The following is a 22,967-nucleotide window of genomic DNA, read 5'->3' on the forward strand; positions in this document are numbered from 1 at the left end:
TGTTTCCCTACTATGGCTCCTGTCCCCTATGAGGTCATTTATATGTATTCCTTCCTGCGTATAATTCCCGACTACCTGGACAAAATCTCCAGCTTCACCATTACTGTCTCCCAGGACAGTATCTCCAGCTTCACCATTTCTGTCTCCCAGGACAGCACCTCCAGCTTCACCATTACTGTCTCCCAGGACAGCACTATCAGCCCCACATTTACTGACTACCAGGACATCACCTCCAGCCTTACAGTTTGTGACTACATGGCCAGTATCAAGGGCAGTACCATTCAGCCCAGACTTTTTATGTTCCCATCTGTTGTAGAAAGCTTCCAGGTTTTCTATGAAAGCAGCTTTGATGTTGTCCTCTTTTAATACCCTTGTGATTTTAGTCCACAGATTTTCCTCATTTGGGCATACCCAAAAACACTTCTCTGTTTTAATACTGCTTGTAGCTAGTTCTGGGATATCTGCACAAGGAGCGTGACACCAATTTCCACAAAAATGACAATTTATCCATGTGGAAGCCCGTTTGTTTGACTGACCACAGACTACACACAGCTTCATAATGATTTGAATGGTTGATTTACTGCAATTCTACTAGCAACCTCTTGAATATTATATTAATAACCTTAAATGAAGCTCTAGCTATTTGTACTTAAACAAAACACAACATGCCATAATTAGAATTGTGTGCGTTATTTATATCAGTCAGTCTGATATATTAATGACTTATAATACCAATTAAATTGATTAATATAATACACGTGCAACACTTAGGGGCGTGAACTAAGACACACATGTGCAGTCTTAGGTTATTTTATTGAGGAAATATTTCCCCACCATTGGGTTTTTTCAGTCCTGAAGACGCCGCTCGTGGCGAAATATTTCCTCAATAAAATATCCAGACAGAGTACATGTGTCTTATTACATAACTGTGCTTAGATTATTCTAGTTTTTATCCAACACTTGGGTAACTTTTCGAGCCACAGTATTGGGACTATTGCTCTTTTGTATGGGTTTAGCGCTTAATGAAATGCAACTCAATAGCACTAATGTATTAACTGAAAAGGTAGTGATATTAGGTGAATATTGGTGTATTAGGGAAGTCATTAAGTAAGGTGTCCCGTACCTCGATTGGTAGCGCACTCAGATAACACATTGAAGTTCGTGGTTCGATCCCCGGTATGGCTGAAAACATTAGGACGTGTTTCCTTAAGACACTTGCTGTCCATGTTCACCTAGCAGTGAAATACGTACCTGGGTGCTAGTCGACTTGTGTGGGTCGCATCCTGGGGACAAAATTAACCTAATTTCCACATACTAAGTCACTGACCTGAGCTCTGGTCTGTATACCTTGTACCTGTACTTGTACAAATAAAGATCTCAGTATGTAAAATGAGTCAGAATATAATACTGTAACTTGCTAATCAATTGCTTGTTAATTAAATTACTGCTGAGCCACTAACTACCTCTGATGAAATATAAAAAAATAATATTCAATTCCAACCAGGCCGGGCTGTGGCTCGTACGTTGGTTTGCGTGCAGCCAGCAGCAACAGCCTGGTTGATCAGGCTCTGATCCACCAGGAGGCCTGGTCTCAGACCGGGCCGCGGGGGCGTTGACCCCCGGAACTCTCTCCAGGTAAACTCCAGGTAAACTATGATATATATATATGCCCAGTGTTAAGTAGTCTGTTAAGCATTAGATTTAGTCTGCCCGAAATGCCCCGGCATGATAGCGACTTTCTTTGTACTTAGCAAATCAAAATTATAATTACACATTGTAAGCTATGCAAAGAAATCAAATCCTTATTGTATCTAATTACGTATCTAATAACGTGTCCAAATGTACTGCTCAAATATAACCTGTATCAATATAGCGTAAGAATTAGTATTAGTCTGCCTGAAGTGCCTAAGCACGATAGTGGCCATCTTTGTAATCAAAATCTTATAACATGTAAACTACACAATGTAAGATTTATAAGGAAATAAACATTTGAATTTGAATCCTTAGGGGGATAGATGAGAGTTTCAAAGGTACGTTAGTTTTAGTATCAGGATGTACGAGAGTTGTGGAGGACGAGTCAGTAGGTAAACATTCCAGTGTCTTGGTGACTCTCGAGGAGGGTGGATGTACGGAAAATGGAGGACGCTGATGAATGGAAATTGTACCAGAAAGACCCTCGTGTTGCTTGCAAATACGGCGAGAAGTGCTATCGGAAGAACCCTGATCACCTGAAGGCATTCAAGCACTCGCCCAAGAGGAAGAAAGAGGATGAGGATGGCAAAAATAAGGTGTTGCAAGTCTTTGTGTGCATGTTGAGCGGGAGTTTGAATTGCAAGGGGGTGCTGGTGAGGGGCTCTTGATCCAAGGAATTCAAGGCACCCCCTCTCCTTTCAATGAAATCTGATTGTCTTTACTCAGGAGCTGGATAGCCTTAGCCACCATACTGATGTATATTTAAAATGTTCATATATGTCATCAGTGATGTAATTACCTCAATAGAATGTCACAGACTTTATCAAAGGTTAAATCTATATAATGTTTCATTGTTGCATGTCTGCAACATTTATGCAACCTTAAAAACCATTGTATAATTCCATGCTATTGTAAAATGTATTATTTTTTCTGATTATTTTTATATATTATATATTAATAATTGATTATTTATTTATTATTTGTCATATATAAATTATCTATTAATATTTTTATTATATGTTATTTGTTATTATTATTATTATTCAGTTATAGAGTGATTATAAGTGTCATTTCTACATTACATTATTATTATTATTATTATAATAATAAAGAAGCGCTAAGCCACAAGGGCTATACAGTACTGCAACATTAATGTATTATATTTCAGGATATGTGGGGCCCCAGTAAGAAGCAAAAAACAGACGACAGTAAAGACGACCTTCCCAATACCTCTCACAGTTCCAGCTCAGATGAGTTTGTGGTTCCAGCCAGTGAAGACTGTTCCAGTACAGTGACAGCTACAGACACTGTTATTTCTGACCAGAAGACTAGTCAAGGTTATTATTATTTAAGTGCTTAGTACTGAAAAGCATTTGGATTGCCAGCATTGTATCTGCTTATATGTGGTTGCATGGGTCGGGTTTCAGCTCCTGCAGAGTGAGAGTTTAGGTGTGTATATGTATCTGGGGGGAAAATATGGTGTAATTACCTTTTTGTACCCACAGGATCAAAGAGCTATGCTTATGGTTCTGATGGAAATAAGACAGTCCTCGATGATACACTTACTCTCTCAGGTTATCCTTGGTAGCTAACCTTCCAGGTTAAAAATCCTAACAAATCTTATCTTTAATTTGTTCATATAACTTATAAATATTTTCAGTTGTTGGAGAACTTACTATTGCATCTTTTATTTCAGTCCATTTGTCAGCTACTGTGAAGAAAAATTCTCTAGTATTCTCTTATCTCCAATTTTTCCTCAGTTTACAATTTACTGGCTGTTAGTGGGTTTCCTGTCTCCTGGCTTTGTGAGTTCTGCCATGCCTATTGTGAAAGTTATATTTAGATCCTGATTCTACCACTTCATTGTCCAGGTCATTCCACTTCTTCACCACTTTGAACCTGAATAAACACTTCAGATATCCATGTGATTCATCTTGTTTTTTAACATCTGACTGTGTCCTCGTGTACCTGTTTTACGTTTCTCAAGCAGCCCTTCCCTGTCCACCCTATCAATTCCTCTGAATATTTTGCATTTCATTATCATGTCTATCTTGGTCTTGTCCCTTGTCATCAGGTTTAGCTTCTTTAGTCTCAGTTCATTAGCTCATTCCTCTTAACTTTGGGACTAGGCTTGTTGCAAATTTCTTCCCTTTTTTCCAGTTTCTTGACATGCTCGATTTGTGTGTATTCTGTGCTGGTGCTGCATGCTTCAGGATAGACCTGACATTTGCTATATCATGGCATGAATGACTGTTGAGATTCATAAAAGCTAATCTTTGATTTGCTAAATAGGTATGTTTAGTAGAGTTAGTCAGTTGATTGATGCCTCAGGTGATGCTCAATACTATATTCACTCTGAGATCCTCCTTAGGTAATATTTGCAGCTTTTATCCCTGAGCCTGTACCCTTTTTCTGATCTTTGCCTGTTCCCAAATTTTTGTGCTGTTTCCCTTCAAGGGAGTACCTTGATGCTGGCAAAGGGCTTTGATCCAAGTAAGTGCGTTTATCCTCCTTGGATCGAGCCTAATTTCCTCGCATTCCTCATGTGCTGTATGATCTCGACAGGTTTGATGCTTTCTTCTGATTATCATAATAATGTCTGTGTGGGGGGATGGGGTAGGTATTAATTAGTATGTGAGTATGTGTGTTGTACTGGAGTGTAGAGCTATAAGAAAGTCCAGATCTATTTCTTGACTTCAAAATTATCATAAGGATATATATGTAATTAGTTCCTGCTCTTACCAATACAGTGGACCCCCGGTTAACGATATTTTTTCACTCCAGAAGTATGTTTAGGTGCCAGTACTGACCGAATTTGTTCCCATAAGAAATATTGTGAAGTAGATTAGTCCATTTCAGACCCCCAAACATACACGTACAAACGCACTTACATAAATACACTTACACAATTGGTCACATTCGGAGGTAATCGTTATGCAGGGGTCCACTGTAATTCACTTACGAAAAAAAATAATATGTATTCTTTTTCACAAATTTCTTATGCCTTTTACAAACTTCTTATACCCTTTGTAGATGTGAAAGATGCATCTCTGTTCAATAATTTTCCCTGTGATTAATAATTTTTTGAGGTACACTATTTATTTTTCAGACGATAACAAGGCAGACAGTGACTTGCCCATACCACAGTTTGAAGATTCCGTGAAAGATTTTAATGTGGGCGACTCTCCAGAGGATATTAGGTACAACGTAGAACAAAAGTTCCTCTTGGAAATGCCTGATGATTTCTTTGATTTCTGGGATTTTTGTTCACAAATCAATAAGGAAAAACCTGAAGGTAATTACTGCATTGTATGTCATTAATTATCACTGTCCTGAAGAGGTATTTATTAACTAAGTCTGTATAGCATTTCCTTATGAAATAAGCTATTAGTTGTGGAAACACAGTGCAGGATATTTATTAAGGGAAACGTTGTGCTATGAGTGGCTTCTTCAGTTCTAATACATAAGTATCTTTTTCCACATCTTGTCGGTATCACCATGTCATTTTTAAGTTATCAACCAGTAAGTTCTTCAGTCATTGAGGGTGCTAGATTAAGAAAATGCTGTTTCCTATTACACTAAGAGCATTGCAATATTCAGTGCTTCATGATGCATACAGTTCAGCATTTAATGTAAATAGTATTTGATAGTTATTATTGCTGAACTGTGATGTTAGCACACTGCTGGCAAGACAGAGATTGGGTGAAGGATAGCGAATTTATTTTCTTTATTTTTTGAAGGGGGGGGGAGGGGAGTCACTTTACCTTAGGGGTTTAAAAAAAGTATTGCAAAATACAGTACTGTAATTAATTACACATGGACAAAGTAGAAGATTGAGACACTTATGCAGCATATGGGAATCTTTATTCAGGAAACGTTTCGCCACACAGTGGCTTCATCAGTCCAATACAAAGAGGAAGGCGTAAGGAGAGGGGGAGTATGAGGTAATCAGTCCCTCAGCCTGGAGTCGATGTGTTCAGTCCATCAATCTTGTAGAATGTACATTCTACAAGATTGTACAAGAATGTACATTCTACAAGATTGTACAAGAATGTACATTCTACAAGATTGTACAAGAATGTACGTTCTACAAGATTGATGGACTGAACACATCGACTCCAGGCTGAGGGACTGATTACCTCATACTCCTCCTCTCCTTACGCCTTCCTCTTTGTATTGGACTGATGAAGCCACTGTGTGGCGAAACGTTTCCTGAATAAAGATTCCCATATGCTGCATAAGTGTCTCAATCTTCAACTTGTCGGTTTTTCAAACCATTCATCACAAATGGACAAAGTAATTGGTGACAATGCTGTAATTGTTTTTTTCCCTCTACAAAAATTCTCTATACTTTCTGTGCCAATGCCTTTTTTCCCCTTCATGAAAGTGTTACACCCTTTTGTTCATTTTAAGTAGACAATTTCTACTTGTTATTATGGCAGTGGTATATTTTTACATGTTATTTCTGCTTTTTCACTTAATATTATATTCAGGAGTAATTCCATTAGTAGCTAAAATGGATTTACTTGACTTTACAATATTATCTGGTTGTATATTATTTAGCTTTGTACATAGGTTATTAATTAGTCTAAACCATTGGTGCGAACTGGCTAAGCACCAGTAGGTGTTTTGAGCTGCTCAGCCCCTGCTCCAACCAAGTCAAGGTTGGTTGGTAAAGCCTTACCTTGTTCAGTTCATACCTTCCTCTGGACCAGGAAGGGTCTACGTAAGTATTCAGCTTTAAACCACCATCGCCTTCCTAGAAGCTACCAGGAATTTCGGAAACTCATTGCAAGGGCTTATCTTGGTTGGAGAAGGCGGTTGAGAAACTCTTAAAGAAAGAGAGACCAAGTGAGCAAGTCTTGGTGTTATAAGAGGGCTTATTGCAGAATGAACCCTCTGTACGAGCTCTACCAGTGTGTTCGAGTTTTTAAACAATGCCTGTGCATGTACATATACATGTACTTATATTTCCTGACTCACTCAGAGCCCTTTCTAAATACTTAATCTAGTGCTGTGATGTGTTAATGAGGCGTGTGACAAATGTTCTACTTATAGTGTAAGATATGAGAAATTGGGTTTAAGTGGTTATTATGGTTATTAATAAATTAAATAGAAACTAAGAAAATTCCTTTTCCTCTGAGTCATGACCCCTAGACGTGCTAAGTCCGTTCGTTTGTTACGAGAAGCACTATAACCCAGGGACCAACCGGCTATGTTTGTAACAAAGTGGAAATGAGTTTAATGATGCACATAACATACAGGACATTGCCAAGTAGATCTAATAACCTCATTCACACAGGCTTGTCTCTGTACTTTCAACACATTCCCTTTCATACTCCACTGTGCATAGATTTTTTTTTTTTTTTGGTGGGGGGGGGTATGTTACATTGCTTGCCAAGTCATTTGCTCTCTTAGGGAGTGATTTCTGTGTGCAGGTTAGGGACCAGTCCCTCCAGAATCTTCCAGGTGTAGATTATGATATATATCCCTCACCTGTGCTCCAGTGAGTACAAGTCAAGTGCTTCCAGGCATTCCCAGTAGTTAAGGTGTTCGATGGAACTTACACGTGCAGTATTCTTTGTTTTATTCCATTAGGCAAAATAGAAATAGAATTGATAGATAAATTGTGTCAGTTAAAGTGACATTTTTTCCCTTAAAGGGGAGAAAGAGAGTGCTGAACTGGTGAATGGCTTTTGATCCAAGGAATTGGAACTATTCTCCCCTTTTATCAAACCTGACTACTTTCCATTTCTTCAGGTGCTGTACTACCCCTCTGGGTTGAGCAGTTCACTATGATTATTACACAGTAATCATTGTTCCAGTTAAAATGAATTGTGACCAAGAATACCATCATTTACTGGGTTTAAACTGGTATTATTATTTTTTCCTCAATGGCCATCTCCCGCCAAGGAAGCGTAACACAATGAAGGAAACATTCACTATTGTTCATGCAACTGCTGTCTTGCCAAAGTGTGCTGCCATCATAATTCAGATTGCTCTTCAGCTGCAGCAATCTCCACCTCTACTAAAGAGCACAGCCACTACAGTATACAGCAATTATATCTGTAAAAGTACTAGACCAGAATGGTTATTCAGTCTAAACTGGTAGGGGTATATCAGATATCTCCATGGGGAAGTGAAGAAGACTCATTCCTCCATAAGCCATGCATGTCCTAAAAGGCAACTAAAATGCCAAGAGCAAGGGCTAGTAATCCCTTCTTTTGTATAAATTACTAAGTGCATTATTATTATTAAAATCAAGGGGGAAGCGCTAAACCTGGAGGATTATACAGCGTCTGGGGGGGGAATGTGGAAGGCATTCAGGCTTAATTTGGGGAACTGGAGCACAGATCCAATTCCCTAAATCAAGAGCCCCTCACCAACATCAAGGAACCTTCCTTTAGGGGATTACTAAATGTAAAAAGAAAAACTTTATAAAAGCAGGAGGGTGACCCACATCAGCTGTCTCCCTTGGTGGGAGATGGCCAATGTGTTAAAAAAAAAAAGTTATGTATTTTGTCTTTGCAGAGGCCTTAGCTAAAGCTGGTCTGACATTGGTGGGTCCATACGATGTCCTCACAGGGAAGTTGAAGAGCTTAAAGTCAAGAAAAATATCCAGCTATGTGTGTCACTGGCGGTACTTCTATGACCCACCAGAATTCATGGTTTGTATCCTTTATATCAACGTTTTGTGTTAACCTCTTTCTACTGACGTGTGTAAAAAAATTTTAGGTAAGCATTCTTACCGCATAACACATCACTAAATTTATTTTAGAATTGTTCTCGAGTTTCCAGAGGGACAAGGTATCAAAGATATACAAATGCCAACCAGTATGCATGTTGTAGTGCACAATGCAAAACAACCACGAGGGGAGTTGAATGACAGCTCTAGCCCTTTCATGTTGCAATCAACACATCAGGAGCTTGCAGTGTTGCAGAAAAGAGGAGGAAGTCCAAACAAATACAGTCAGAGGGAGCGTGTTTGCACCAGCAAAAGCGCCCTCTGTGACTGTAAAGTGAAATAGCGTTTTTCACTTTCAAATGCGCATAATAGCCTGATAGCATGTTTACACTATCATATATTAACCCTTTGACTGTTTCGGTTGTATATATACGTCTTGCGCACCACTGTTTCTGACGTATTTATCCATAAATTCTAGCGATTTCAAATCAAGCGGGAGAAAGCTGGTAAGCCCACACGTGAGAGAATGGGTCTGTGTGGTCAGTGTGCACCACATTAAAAAATCCTGCAGCATGCAGTGCGTAATGAGAAAAAAAAAATTTGGGGGGGGGATTAAAACGCCGACTTTGAGGTGTATTTTTGTATAGTACAGTGGACCCCCGGTTAACGATATTTTTTCACTCCAGTAGTATGTTCAGGTGCCAGTACTGACCGAATTTGTTCCCATAAGGAATATTGTGAAGTAGATTAGTCCATTTCAGACCCCCAAACATACACGTACAAACGCACTTACATAAATACACTTACATAATTGGTCGCATTCGGAGGTGATCGTTATGCGGGGGTCCACTGTATTTATCGTTGTATTCTCGTTTTCATGGTCTCAGGTGATAAAATGGAAAACATATTACAGAAATAGAGATGATTTTTATTACTTTAACGATAAAACGACCTTGAAATTGAGCTCAAAGTGGAAATCTTCGATTTTTACCAATGTTCAGGAGTAAGCAAATCACACCACACGTCCAATACACTTTAACTGGGGAGTTTAATATTCTTTCACTAGTGTACTGATATTATTTATACCATTTTTACAATAATGCAGTAGTCTGCATAACAGTAAATTTTGTATTTTTTTGTATGAATAAAAAATCAAAATAGAAAGCAATAGCAATAGTATAAGAGGGGCCTAGAGACGTGACTAATGAACAGAGGATATGTTATTTTAGTGTCGAGAATGTCTACATTGTTTATTCTGGACCCTATTTTGAAATTGGCATCTTTTTTAATTTGCGTGAAATTGGCCAAATTGCCAATTTCTGACCACTTTATTGAGTAGTTCAAATCGGTAAATGGGCGGTTTCTTGTACTCAACAGATAGAAAAAATGGAGTTCTAAAGAAATAGCTATGAGTTTGGTCAACTGGAACAACGGAATTGGGCAAAAAACAGGGCTCAAAGTCGGCGAAATCGCCGATGCGTATATGTCACTGAGACTGCTAACTTCGCGGGAGCTTAATTCCGTGAGTTTTCGACCAAATTTCGTACTTTTGGTGTCATTACCATCGGGAAAAGATTATCATTTCATAAGAAAAAAGTTTTTTTTTTTTTTCCAAAAATTTATCGACATAGAATGACAGTTTCAGAAAGGGGCCTGTGACAGTCAAAGGGTTAAGTGAGCAATAAGGCTAGGCCTAAAAAATGTATATAAAGTAAACACATTACTTACTTTTAAAATATTTTCATACTTAGTTTATAGTGAGTGGTGAATATATTTATTGTAGGAAGTCTGGATAAATGAAGAATGGGTATAATTGGAAACTTCTGTATTAGCAAAATGCCATAAAGTGAAGCTCTGTAAGCGGGGCCCTCCTATACAGCCTTCAAGGAGCAGCAGCACAGTCATTTGTTGCTAGAGAGCTTAACTTTTCTGCAGTGTTCTCTGGGCTCAGGCATCGAATGACTATCATATCAGTAATTGGTAATCTCGTGTAATCCAGGGCTGCTTATTTAACTGAGACCACTAATTCCTGTGGATGAGCGCTTTCCATTGACAATTAGCTTGCATGTGTGTGCATCAACATTAGCACAGGTCATCAATTAAACTCTTCTCCTTTAGTCCTTCACCCCAGATGCTGATTTATCATCACTTTAAATTTGTTATTTTTTTATACAGATGTAAATGCATAACCAGCATCTAACATGATAAAATGTTTAAACTTTGCAGACTGTGATAGCAGGGGATGAAAATGAGTACCACATTGGCTATTATCGTGACGATCCCTTTTCTCTACCGGGTTTTGTAGCTTCGATGTCCTCAATAAAGCCAGGAAATATTAAACCCCTTGGAGAAAACATCTTTGCTGGGGTTTGGTAAGTAATCCTTATTTCTGTGTAATAAGTCTTCCACCTGGTGTTCAACCCTAATAGAACCTGAGTCAGGTTACATAGTAAAAGTCAACTACAAGGCAGCTACAGATTGTAATAGGAAATGAGTTTGCTATTTTGGGCCAACCTGGTGTAAAGTTTTATTTATCAGTCTTGAATATATAAAGTAAAACAGTAGTAGGAAATTTTTTTTCTTTGGGCCAACCTGGCATGAACTTTTTTTAGTCTTTTGATAATATAAAGTAAAACAGTAGTCCTAATTTCATTTAAGATTGAATTAAATATTGTAATGTTTTCATAACATTTCTCATTTATAACATTATTTGTCCATACAGTTCATATTTAACACAAAGGATGAAGGAAGAAAATCCATTTAAAAAAGTTCCACTGCAGAGGCTATACAAGGAAATTGAATTATTTGCTAAGAAGAAAAATTATTCTCTGGAGGCAGTAACACAGGGTATGAAGAAGAGAAATAAGCAAGTTGTCGCTAAAACTTTCCATGGAGCTGGGATCGTTGTTCCTCTACATGGTGATGTGGGCTATAGAGAAATTCCAGAGACTCCTGGTAGGTATAATTACTCTTAAGTTTTATGTTATGAAGAATTAGACACATGTGCAACATCTGGGTATCTTCATTTGTGGATGTTTTGCCAGCCAGTCTTTTTATCAATACAAATTCAAGGACAAATTTATGTCTTTGAATTTGTATTTATAAAGTCAGTGGATGGTGAAACGTCTACACGTGAAAGATACTTCAGTGTTGCACTTGTGTCTAATACTTCATCTTGTCGTTATTGTATACTATTCATGTACAATTTTGTGATATGTTTGTCATTATGTGTTCCAGAAGTAAAAGCATGGCACAAACCAGTAGTGTCTCATGACTAATGGTTATGTAGAATGAGAGGAAACAATGTATTACAGATACTGGCCTTACTGGTACTGTTTGCAATTTGTGTGTATGGTGAATAGACAGATAAGACTAATTGATTACACTTGTATAGAGAAATATGTTAGTGTCTTCGTGATGAAATTACACATTTTAAATACTGTGTATAGGTTCAGTACTTTTATTTAGTGCATTACCAGTTTGGTTAACCCATAAATGGTCCAGCTGTATATATACGTTCTCTCCCTTAGTGCCCCAGATTTTTTGAGAAAATAAAAATTGTTTTTTTAACCCTTTGACTGTCGAAGGGCCCAATCCTGAAGTTGCTCCTGGTGTCGCAAAATATTCGAAAAAAAAAAAATTATTTTTTCTTATGAAATGATAGAGAATCTTTTCCCGATTGTAAAGACACCAAAAAAACGAAATTTGATGGAAAACTGACGGAATTACGCTCTCGCGAAGTTAGCGACTTCGGCGATATTTAAAAATCGGCAATTTCGCCCACTTTGAGCCCTATTTTCGGCTAATTCCGTTATTCCAGTCAACCAAACTCATAACTATTTCTTCAGAACTCTATTTTTTCTATCGATTGAGCACAAGAAACTGCCCATTTACCGATTTCAACTACCCAATAACATGGTCAGAAATTTGCAATTTGGCCAATTTCACGAAAATTAAAAAATACGACAATTTCAAAATAAGGTCCAGAATGAACAATGCAGACATTCCTGGCTCTAAAATAAGATTTTCTTTGTTCATCAGTCATGTCTCCAGGTCCCTGTGATATTACTCTTGCTTTTTATTTTGAAATTTTATTCAAACAAAAAATAGAAGATTTACTGTTATGCAGACTACTGCAATACTGTAATAATTGTAAAAATTACATCAACCCATTCATGACTGCGTATTAGAATGGCTATTTGGACATTTATTGGACAATGACATCATTTGTTTACTTTTGAACATCGGCAAAAATCAAACATTTCCTGTACTTTGTGCTCCATTTCCAGGTTCTTTTTATAGTAAAATTAATCAAAATCACCTCCATTTCTATAATATAGTTTCCATTCTATCAAATGAGACCATGAAAACGAGAATACAACCACAAATACTATACGAAAATAGACCACAAAGTCGGCATTTTAATTAAAAAAAACGGTCGGAGTTTTTTTTTTCTCATTATGCACTGCGTGCTCCAGGATTTTTTTTATGTGGTGCACACTGACCACACAGACCCATTCTCTCACATGTGGGCCTACTAGCTTTCTCCTGCCTGATTTGAAGCCGCTAGAATTTATGAGTATATATACGTCAAACATGGTACCTCACAAACGTATATATACGGCCGCGACAGTCAAAGGGTTAATAGGAAAAAAGAGCATATGGTACCCAGGCATACCCAATTACAGTGGACCCCCGCATACCGTACGCATCGCATACCGTACAATCCGCATACCGATCGCTTTGATCGCAAAAATTTAGCCTCGCATACCACCCAAAAACCCGCTCACCGCCCTTCGTCCGAGACGCGTCCAATGTGCGGCCTGAGCCACACTCACTTGTTCCGCCGGTGGCATTGTTTACCAGCCAGCCTCCGTGGTAACATCCAAGCATACAATCGGAACATTTCGTATTATTACAGTGTTTTTGGTGATTTTTTCTGGAAAATAAGTGACCATGGGCCCCAAGAAAGCTTCTAGTGCCAACCCTACAGCAATAAGGGTGAGAATTACTATAGAGATGAAGAAAAAGATCATTGATAAGTATGAAAGTGGAGTGCGTGTCTCCGAGCTGGCCAGGTTGTATAATAAACCCCAATCAACCATCGCTACTATTGGTGGTACAGCTGCTGCTGTACCACCGTCAGCTGCTGCTGCACTGTCAGCTGCTGCTGCTGCTGTTGTACCACCGTCAGCTGCTGCTGCTGCTGCTGCTGTAGCATCATCTGCTGCTGCTGTAGCATCGTCTGCTGCTGCTGTAGCATCGTCTGCTGCTGCTGTAGCATCGTCTGTTACTGCTGTAGCATCGTCTGCTGCTGCTGTAGCATCGTCTGCTGCTGCTGTAGCATCGTCTGCTGCTGCTGTAGCATCGTCTGCTGCTGCTGTAGCATCGTCTGCTGCTGCTGTAGCATCGTCTGCTGCTGCTGTAGCATCGTCTGCTGCTGCTGTAGTATCGTCTGCTGCTGCTGTAGCATCGTCTGTTGCTGCTGTAGCATCGTCTGTTGCTGCTGTACCACCGTCAGCTGCTGCTGCTGCTGTAGCACCGTTGTTGGTGTGGCTTATTGAGAATACCAAGAAACAATTAACCCCAGAGGATTTGCCACCCAGGATAACCCAAAAAAGTCAGTGTCATCGAAGACTGTCTAACTTATTTCCATTGGGGTCCTTAATCTTGTCTCCCAGGATGCAACCCACACCAGTCGACTAACACCCAGGTGAACAGGGAAAAATGCCTGGAACTAGTGCTCATATTGGTGAATTTAAAGCCAGCAAAGGTTGGTTTGAGAGATTTAAGAATCGTAGTGGCATACACAGTGTGATAAGGCCTGTTCTGGAAGAAAATGCCAAACAGGACCTACAGTACTCAGGAGGAAAAGGCACTCCCAGGACACAGTGTCTCATCAGTCATTGCTGCATCTTCAATAAAGGTAAGTGTCATTTATTCTTCATTTAGTAGAGTAGTACATGCACAATATATATTGTGCATGTACTACTCTACTATTGTGCATGTATCCTTCTCTTTGTGTGTAGGAAAATGTATATTTCATGTGGTAAAATTTTTTTTTTCATACTTTTGGGTGTCTTGCACGGATTAATTTGATTTCCATTATTTCTTATGGGGAAAATTCATTCGCATACCGAACATTTCGCATAACAATCAGCCCTCTTGCACGGATTAAGGTCGCTATGCGGGGGTCCACTGTATTTTAATATGGCGCACAGTGAGTGCGCACACCCATTCTCTCATGTCTAGGTGACTCAGGCTTATCGTGGCAACGTTGAGTGTGAGACAAATAAAACATATGTATACATTTGGGGCACTAGCGGTAAAAACGTATATAGTATACGTTTGGACCGTTTACGGGTTAATATCCAGGGATTACCGTATTATAAACATATAGGTAACATCGTCAGCAGAGTATCAGGTTTAAATACAGGGTACAGTTGGTAAGTCATTGATGTAGAGAGGGAAAAGAAGAGAATCCAGGATGCTGCCTTTAATTTCACTGCTAGTTGAGGAGGTGCCAATAGTACTGGCTATATGTAGTTGTGTTAATAGGGCTGAAAGTAGTAGTTGTAAGTGTGCCTTCTAAATCTGTAATGATTAAGTTTACAAAGAATATTGTGGTCTACCATATCAAAAGCCTTGCAGATTATTAAAATAATCAAAGGAAAGGGAAGTACTGTATAGTTAATTGATAATTCTTCTCTTGATCTGTGAATATCAACTGCTGCTGTTTTATAACAAGACATTTTATAATAGTCTGTTCAACCCAAAATACCAGACTAAAGGAAAAGTCACAAGCTCCAACTGGCAGTCTGCTAACCAAAAATACACTTGTCATTCAAATGACTGTTTTTTTTGTAGATGAATGGTTCAGAGAACCGACATGTTGATAAATTAGACACATGTGCAACTCTTGGGTATCTTTATTGAGGAAACGTTTTGCCACCCAGTGGCTTCATCAGTCCATACGTAGGAGAAACTTGAAGAACAGGAGGAGAATGGGGTAATCAGTCCCTCAACCTTGAGTCGATGTGTTCAGTCCATCAATCTTGAATAGAATACGGCATATGAGCGGAGAAGCAGCTTATAAACCGTATGGCAGGAGAGGTGCAGCAGTCATTGGTGGTGTCACATTTGTTCAATGTGGAAGTAGGTCGTGCCCAAGAATTAGGCAAGCGAAGAATTCCTAAGTATTAAGATCCCAAGAAGTTGCAGTGTCTGACAGGTTTGTAGATGAATGGTTCAGAGAACAGACATGTTGATAAATTAGACACATGTGCAACTCTTGGGTATTTTTATTGAGGAAAAGTTTCGCCACACAGTGGCTTCATACTTAATACTTAGGAATTCTTCGCTTGCCTAATTCTTGGGCACGACCTACTTCCGCATTGAACAAATGTGACACCACCTATGACTGCTGCCATACAGTTTATAAGCTGCTTCTCCGCTCATATGCCGTATTCTATTCAAGATTGATGGACTGAACACATCGACTCAAGGTTGAGGGACTGATTACCTCATTCTCCTCCTGTTCTTCAAGTTTCTCCTACGTATGGACTGATGAAGCCACTGTGTGGCAAAACTTTTCCTCAATAAAGATACCCAAGAGTTGCATATGTGTCTAATTTATCAACATGTCGGTTCTCTGAACCATTCATCTACAAACCTGTCAGACACTGCAACTTCTTGGGATCTTAATACTTAGGAATTCTTCGCTTGCCTAATTCTTGGGCACGACCTACTTCCGCATTGAACAAATGTGACACCACCTATGACTGCTGCACCTCTCCTGCCATACGGTTTATAAGCTGCTTCTCTGCTCATATGCCGTATTCTATTCAAGATTAATGGACTGAACACATCGACTCAAGGTTGAGGGACTGATTACCTCATTCTCCTCCTGTTCTTCAAGTTTCTCCTACGTATGGACTGACGAAGCCACTGTGTGGCGAAACGTTTCCTCAATAAAGATACCCAAGAGTTGCACATGTGTCTAATTTATCGACTGTTTTTTTGTATTATTATAATCAGGGGGGAGCACTAAACCCGTAGGAATTACACAGAGCCTGTGGGGGTAGGGGGGTGGAAGGTATTTGGGCTCAATACAGGGAACTGGAGAACAGATCCATTTCCCTAGATCAAGAGCTCCTCACTAATGTCAAGGACCCTCCCTTGAGGGGCCTTTTTTCTGTATTTGCTTCAAGTTCCAGGCACTGCAGCAGCCATATGTACTCCCACTTAACCTGATTTGTTCACAAGTTATTAGTTATCAGATATTTTGCTGTAATTTTTTAATAATGGCTGATCAGAATGTTATTTTATGCTTCTAAGTTTTTAGCGCTTAGTTACGATTATAATAATGAAAGTACACTTCTGAGTGACATTCTCTCAAAATTTATATTGTGTAATATTTTTATCTCTGATCATTTCAAAGCTATCCTATTATATTATTATTACAGTCACAACTAGGTGCTAAACCCACAAGGGTCATACAGCATCCTATTACACAAAGGATTAATGTTTGTAGCTCTGGATATTTCAGTGTGTCTTGATAAATGTATTTTTCTTTATGGAGGATCATGGCAGCAGTACATAATTCCTCATTTGCAAACCACACCAGTTGCATACTGAATATATATTGTGCATGCAACATTACCCATAAAAATGAAGCGTTGCATACTGGTATAAGGTAAAGGGAGATCTGTATAGGATATATAGTACAGTTCTACAATATTATAGTAACTGTATGTATCATATGCCTGTATTGTTTCAACAGCATATAAATTTTCATATAAGCAAAACTTACCACTAATGCTAGACTAATACTTGACTTGTTTCAGCCAATTTGCGGAAGATGTTCCAGAAAGTTGTCAACGCTAAAACTGACGACGAGAGAAGAAAACACTTCGACGACATACAAGAGCTGATAACCAACGTACAGTTTGCTTATGATGAAGGAGACTTTGGTAAGTGTTCTTAATGTGCAGAGAATGCGTAGGGATGTTGCATTTCAGTGGGTCAGTTGAACTGTAAAGTTCATATATTGTACATTGGAAAGACAGCTTTGGAATTGGTCCTCCCATTCCTTAGATCAAAGCTAATTGCTTCCCATTTCTCTATGTATGACCCCTATTATTATTATTATGGGGGAGTGCTAAACCCATAGGGATTATACAATGCCTGTGCGGGGTGGATGGAAGGCATTCAAGCTCAATTCAGGGAACTGGAGCACAGATCCAGTTCCCTAGATCAAGAGCCCCTCACCAGCATCAAGGAACCTCCATTGAAGGGATGTATGACCCCCAAGGGTTTAATACTCGCCCGAGTGTAACAACAATATATGACAAAAAGGAGTTTTTTTTTTTTTTTTCCAATGAACTGGCCATATCCCACCGAGGCAGGAGGTACTGTGCAGTAATTAATCTCTGTAATCCTCACTGGTGAAAAGAGCTGTAGTGCTGTCATTGGACCAGTAGTCATTAAAACAATTGAAAACAATTCTCTCTTGATTTAATCTTCGTATTATAATGGCTTGAAATTTCAGGTTTTGATGACTAGAAATTAGTCAGTGATCAAGTTACTGTACACCCAAGTTGTCATTGTCAGTCCTGTAAAGTTTTATTTGTGGTAGCAGTGGAATCTGTCACAACCAGATCGGTTTAGTGCTTAGTTCTGATTGTAATAATATCACAACCCAAAAGCCTAAGAAATGTGGTTCATTGTGTTTTAATGATTGCTACTGAATCCGCAAGGATAAATTGATATACAAAAAATTCAACTCTTCTCAAATTTAATACTGGTGCCTAAGTTTTTATTAAAAATCCCAACCCATATAAGTTTGAAGCTTAAATTGATTATTATCTGATTATTTTTTTCCAGGAATGGGACTTGAACTAGGGCTTAACCTATTTACATTTGGCAGTGAATTGTTTCACAAACCCATCTACCACGTTCTCGGTGTTGGATACGACCTTTTAGGAAGAGAACCTTACATAGATATATTGCAAGTAAGTCAATGTATTCTGTGTCTTGTAATACTGTCTATCTCTTGTATGTTTCCTTGTTTGATAAAAAAAAAAATTTACCCTTTAAATTTACAGCAGCTTTCCAATACAGGCAGGCCCAATTTTAACAATGCTTTGCTGTAGGGCATTTCACTAATACAGTGGTTTTCAATTATACCAAGTCTTCATTTATTGACTTCCTTCAGTAAATATATTCATCACTCACTGTAAGTTAAGGACGAAAATATTTTAAGGTAAGTAATGTGTATACTGTATGTGTATTTTTAAGTGGGAAAAAAAAAGGGCTGTTTTACTTTACAGCGGTAGCCCGGAACCTAACCTGCTGTATAAGTGGGGCCTCCTGTACTGTACAGACACTACTGATACACAAGCCTTTGCTTTTGAATGTCCTTGTAGTACTATATTACTTTTCCATCAAGCCTTTTCACATTGCAATTCTGCACTTGATGAATAAGACGTAGGCGACACTTGGGCATCTTTGTGGAGACTTTTTACCAACCTGTGGCTTTATCATTCCAATACAGAAAAAAAATTTCTAGAGACAGTGGAAGACACAAAGTAGTCATTTGAGGTAACAGTCCCTCAGCATTGAAAGATGGTAGTCAGTTCATCAGTTATGATTAATCTAAATTAATGCTATGAGGACAGAGACTGTTGCCTGGGGAAAAGGGGTGAGGCCCACTAGTGGAAATAGGTCATACCAACAGCTCAGGCAAGCATTAGAGCTGTAGAAGAAATGTGACTCAAGATGTTGCTGTGTTAGACAAGTCTTATATATTAAAGGTATATAAAGCTGACAAGTAGATGAATAAGACACTTGCAGACCATAGTATGGGTGGAGTTAGAACACATGGATGAATGTTATTGTAGTCAGCTGGCCCAATGACTTATGCCACTGAAGGGTTAGAACTCACTTGCCATTAGTTCTAACCCCACGAGTATTGTACTTTTTTTGCAATTGTGTTATTACGATTTTGTGAGGCCACTTTTATGGCCTATTTCCACTAGTGGCCTCCCAATCAGAAACCTCACCCCCAACTGGACCAGTCAACAGGCACAAAAGCCTAAACTCCATCACCAACTGAAGTATGCCTCACCACCATGCCATCTCCCTCCTCTGCTACCAACACCACCACTGGCAAACCATCTGTTGCTACTCCCACTGCTACCAAAAAAAACCCACCTTCAGTCCTTACATCTACACAGGTTGTTGAAATTGCTGGAGGATTAAGGGGAATACTAAAAACGAAGTATGAATCATGGCCTGGCGTCAAGTTCTACACTACTGACCAACACAGCGACAGTATGTTCTGTGATGAACTGTACCAATGAGTCAAAGATAGAATGGTGAAGTTTACCAGCGATCCAGATCAACATCACACCACTAAAAACATGCTTGAGGACATCTGTGAGTACATTACCGACTGAGAGCATGACCTGAATCATCCAAGTCTCCAGGACGAAATTCAGAAACAAAAAATGCTAGTCCCCACTAGCATCTCTTCCCGTCCACCAATCACCACGAAGCTGAGTTGCCCAGTGCTCAGGCTGTGGCCTCAAGCTGGGGTGTGGCTCCATTGGACCCTGTAATGGTTGCTTTCTCGGCCCTTCCTGACACTGCCTGCTTCTGTGCAGCTTCATCAGCCACCCTTGCATCATGCTTCCACAGCTGGCATGCCTTTCAAGACACTCCCATACACTCCCATGACTGGGAGCCAAGGTTGGGTCACCATCTGGAAAAGACCTGGGCCAGCAAATGTACAGGCAAATCTACAACAACAATCCACCTTTCAACTGCTTCACCACTACTGTCTCCAGTATGTAAGCGATAGAAACCTTGGTAACTGATGCCGACAAAATGCTTTAAAATGTCAAGCAAGCACTAGGACATTTATTAGAAAACATTTTGGTCCTGGTACCTTGATCACGTCTCAGGACTGAAATGTTTTCTAATAAATACATCCTAGTGTTTGCTCATGTGTCTTTTTAAATCAGTATACTATAATTCTCCATCCTCGGGCATCTACTTTAGATTCACAAAGATTCATGGACTGAACACTTTTCGAGATTGAGGAACTGATCACCTCAAACTATTACATAGTCTTCCACTGTCTTCGGCACTATTCTCAGCATTGGATTGATAAAGCCACCGGTTGGTGATACATCTCCACAATAACTATACCCATGTGTTGTATGTTTTACTCATCTACTTATTAGTTTTATACACCATTAGTTTAAAATTCTGTAGATCAGTATAGTCAAATTAATACTTAAAAATTTTACCTGTGTCCTCTAATGAGTCATTTGTTCAACAGTGTACTTTAGCAGAGCTGATGAAATAATCTGTTCTGAGTTCTGGCACTTCTGATACCTTTAGGACATCTGTTATCTGGGCTCATTAATTTTTTTTATACAAGTTTCTTATTTATCATCACCCCACATCCCTAATAGAGAATAATGCTCTTCATTAGCCATTAAGTTTAATCTTTGTGGAAATATAAGTTCAAGGCACTTGACATTCTGCCACTATTTAAAAAAAAAAGCCAAAGCAAATGCCTTTGTTGGGTTATTTTAAAGAGATCCATTTTGTTGAAGAAACAGGCTGTTTCTTCAACAAAAGCTCTAATCCTTTAAGTGAGCCTGTGGATAATTTTTAGGTACAAGCTTATACAGCAGCTTCTCACTTAGCAATGTACTCGTTTACCGATGACTCGGACTGACCACTGTGCATACCTAAATAATGTATATTAGAGGTTTTTTCCTTTATTCTGTTTTGCAATATACATAACCATCAAACCCACTACCACTGTAGTATGCTCCTTGCTCAGTGACGGATTTGTTTACCGACGTGATCTTAGGAAAGGAACTCCATCGTTACTTGAGGAGAGGCTGTATCTTTTTTTTTTTTGTTTTGTTTTGTTTTGTGTTTTGTTTTATGACTGCATTTTTGAATTAGGAACTGTTGCAAATCAATTTAAAATAATAAAAAAAATGATTTTACAAGAGGATCATAATACAATTACTTTTTTAATTACAGGCTCATCTGAAGAATAGACGCCGTGGAAGCAACGTGAGCATCTTGGAAGTCATTTAGATCGCAGGCTGGAATATCTGTAGCAGTATTTCTTGCCCAAATTTGCCAGGCAACCCATTGGTCGCTTAAGGCTTACTTGGTTGTAGAGACCACGGCCTACATTTTGAGAAATGCTGATCTATAGAATGGACAGCTGTATAGCCCTTGTGGCTTAGCGCTTCTTTTTGATTATAATAATAATAATAATATAGAATGGACATCTCAGGGCAATGCAAGTTCCAGTTGCTTTACTCTTCAGTATACAGATTCACCATTGTGATATTACACACACTTAACTGTTGCAAATAGTCTGCAACACTAAGTGATAGCAAAATCACTTGTGTGTGTGTCTAGCAGTTGACTCTTCTAACAAACTGTTAGATAATGTCATCAGGGTTTTAATTAGTATACCAATTTAATTTTGATTGAAAATCATCCTAAGTTATTATTTTTCATGCTAAAATACTTAATAACATTTAAGTAGCCAATGTTTTGTAAAGTGTAAGTGCCATGCATTCAGTACAGTATTTTGAAAATGAAATAAATGTTGGTTATAAAATTTGTAAATTTTTTTATTCCTCGTATGCTAGTGTATTTTATTAATGGAAAATGTAAATAATACATCAGAATAACCATATTTTTAAACTACTATAATTAATTTTTCATGAGGAATTTGTTGGTGAGGGGCTCTTGATTTAGGGAATTGGATCTGTGCTCCAGTTCCCCAAATTAAGCCTGAATGCCTTCCACATCACCCCCCAGGCGCTGTATAATCCTCCGGGTTTAGCGCTTCCCCCTTGATTGTAATAATAATAATAATCATGAGGAATTTAGTAATGGTATTGAGACTTCGAAAGACGAAATCTCTTGATTCTTTTTAGTGACCAGTGTTGAAATATTTTGTGAAGGGATTCAGGGAAACCGGTTAGCCGGACTTGAATCCTGGAAGTGGAAAGTACAATGCCTGCACTTGAAAGGAGGGGTTTGGGATATTTGCTGTTTGGAGTGGCATCTGAAGTCGTATCTGCATGCCTCTGCAAAGATGGTGTGTGAATGATGATAGTGTTTATTTTTGGATCGCCCTGCCTTGGTGGGAGACGGCCAGCATGTTGAGTGGTTTCTATTGTAATGCTTTCAGACTACCAAATGATGGAGGACAGCATGATGCTAGATCCTGGCATGGCGGACGGATGTAAAGGGAAGGGTCACCCATATGTGGTGTCGTGGGCTGCCTTGATACTGAATAATCAGGGAGAACACTTTCTCCCTTATGAAAATAAACGGAAAAAGAATAGCTTAAAGTAATAAACAAATACAGTACACTGTACAGTGGACCCTCGGTTAACACCTCCATCGGATAATACCTCTCTTTGGGGCAAAAAAATTGGCTCAGATAATGCCTAAAAACTCGGTTAGCACCATTCATCCTGAACGTGTCAGCATGGCTCCCTGATCGGGCCTGGCCACTCACCCCATGTACCAGCCA

General features: G+C 38.9%; 1 protein-coding gene across 1 annotated transcript; it reads left to right on the plus strand.

Moving 5' to 3' along the window:
* Window positions 1–2,078: 2,078 nt before the first annotated feature.
* Window positions 2,079–22,040, plus strand: Hpf1 (Histone PARylation factor 1). The gene is made up of 9 exons (XM_070100527.1): window positions 2,079–2,288; window positions 2,861–3,029; window positions 4,802–4,987; window positions 8,224–8,360; window positions 10,604–10,749; window positions 11,100–11,332; window positions 17,224–17,349; window positions 18,263–18,390; window positions 21,446–22,040. Exons 1-9 carry the CDS (start codon window positions 2,136–2,138, stop codon window positions 21,500–21,502), a joined length of 1,335 nt encoding a protein of 444 aa, XP_069956628.1. The 5' UTR covers window positions 2,079–2,135; the 3' UTR covers window positions 21,503–22,040.
* Window positions 22,041–22,967: the final 927 nt, after the last annotated feature.

This window comes from Cherax quadricarinatus, chromosome 73, assembly GCF_038502225.1.
Source record: "Cherax quadricarinatus isolate ZL_2023a chromosome 73, ASM3850222v1, whole genome shotgun sequence".
NCBI lineage: Eukaryota > Metazoa > Arthropoda > Malacostraca > Decapoda > Parastacidae > Cherax > Cherax quadricarinatus.

What these genes read in the sequence shown, in the direction of transcription:
- Hpf1 (XM_070100527.1), top strand. Translation starts at nt 2,136, where the DNA reads ATGGAGGACGCTGATGAATGGAAATTGTACCAGAAAGACCCTCGTGTT. An exon ending in ATGAGGATGGCAAAAATAAG is followed by an intron (nt 2,289 to 2,860) that starts GTGTTGCAAGTC and finishes ATTATATTTCAG; the next exon opens with GATATGTGGGGCCCCAGTAA. An exon ending in AACATCTTTGCTGGGGTTTG is followed by an intron (nt 10,750 to 11,099) that starts GTAAGTAATCCT and finishes TTGTCCATACAG; the next exon opens with TTCATATTTAACACAAAGGA.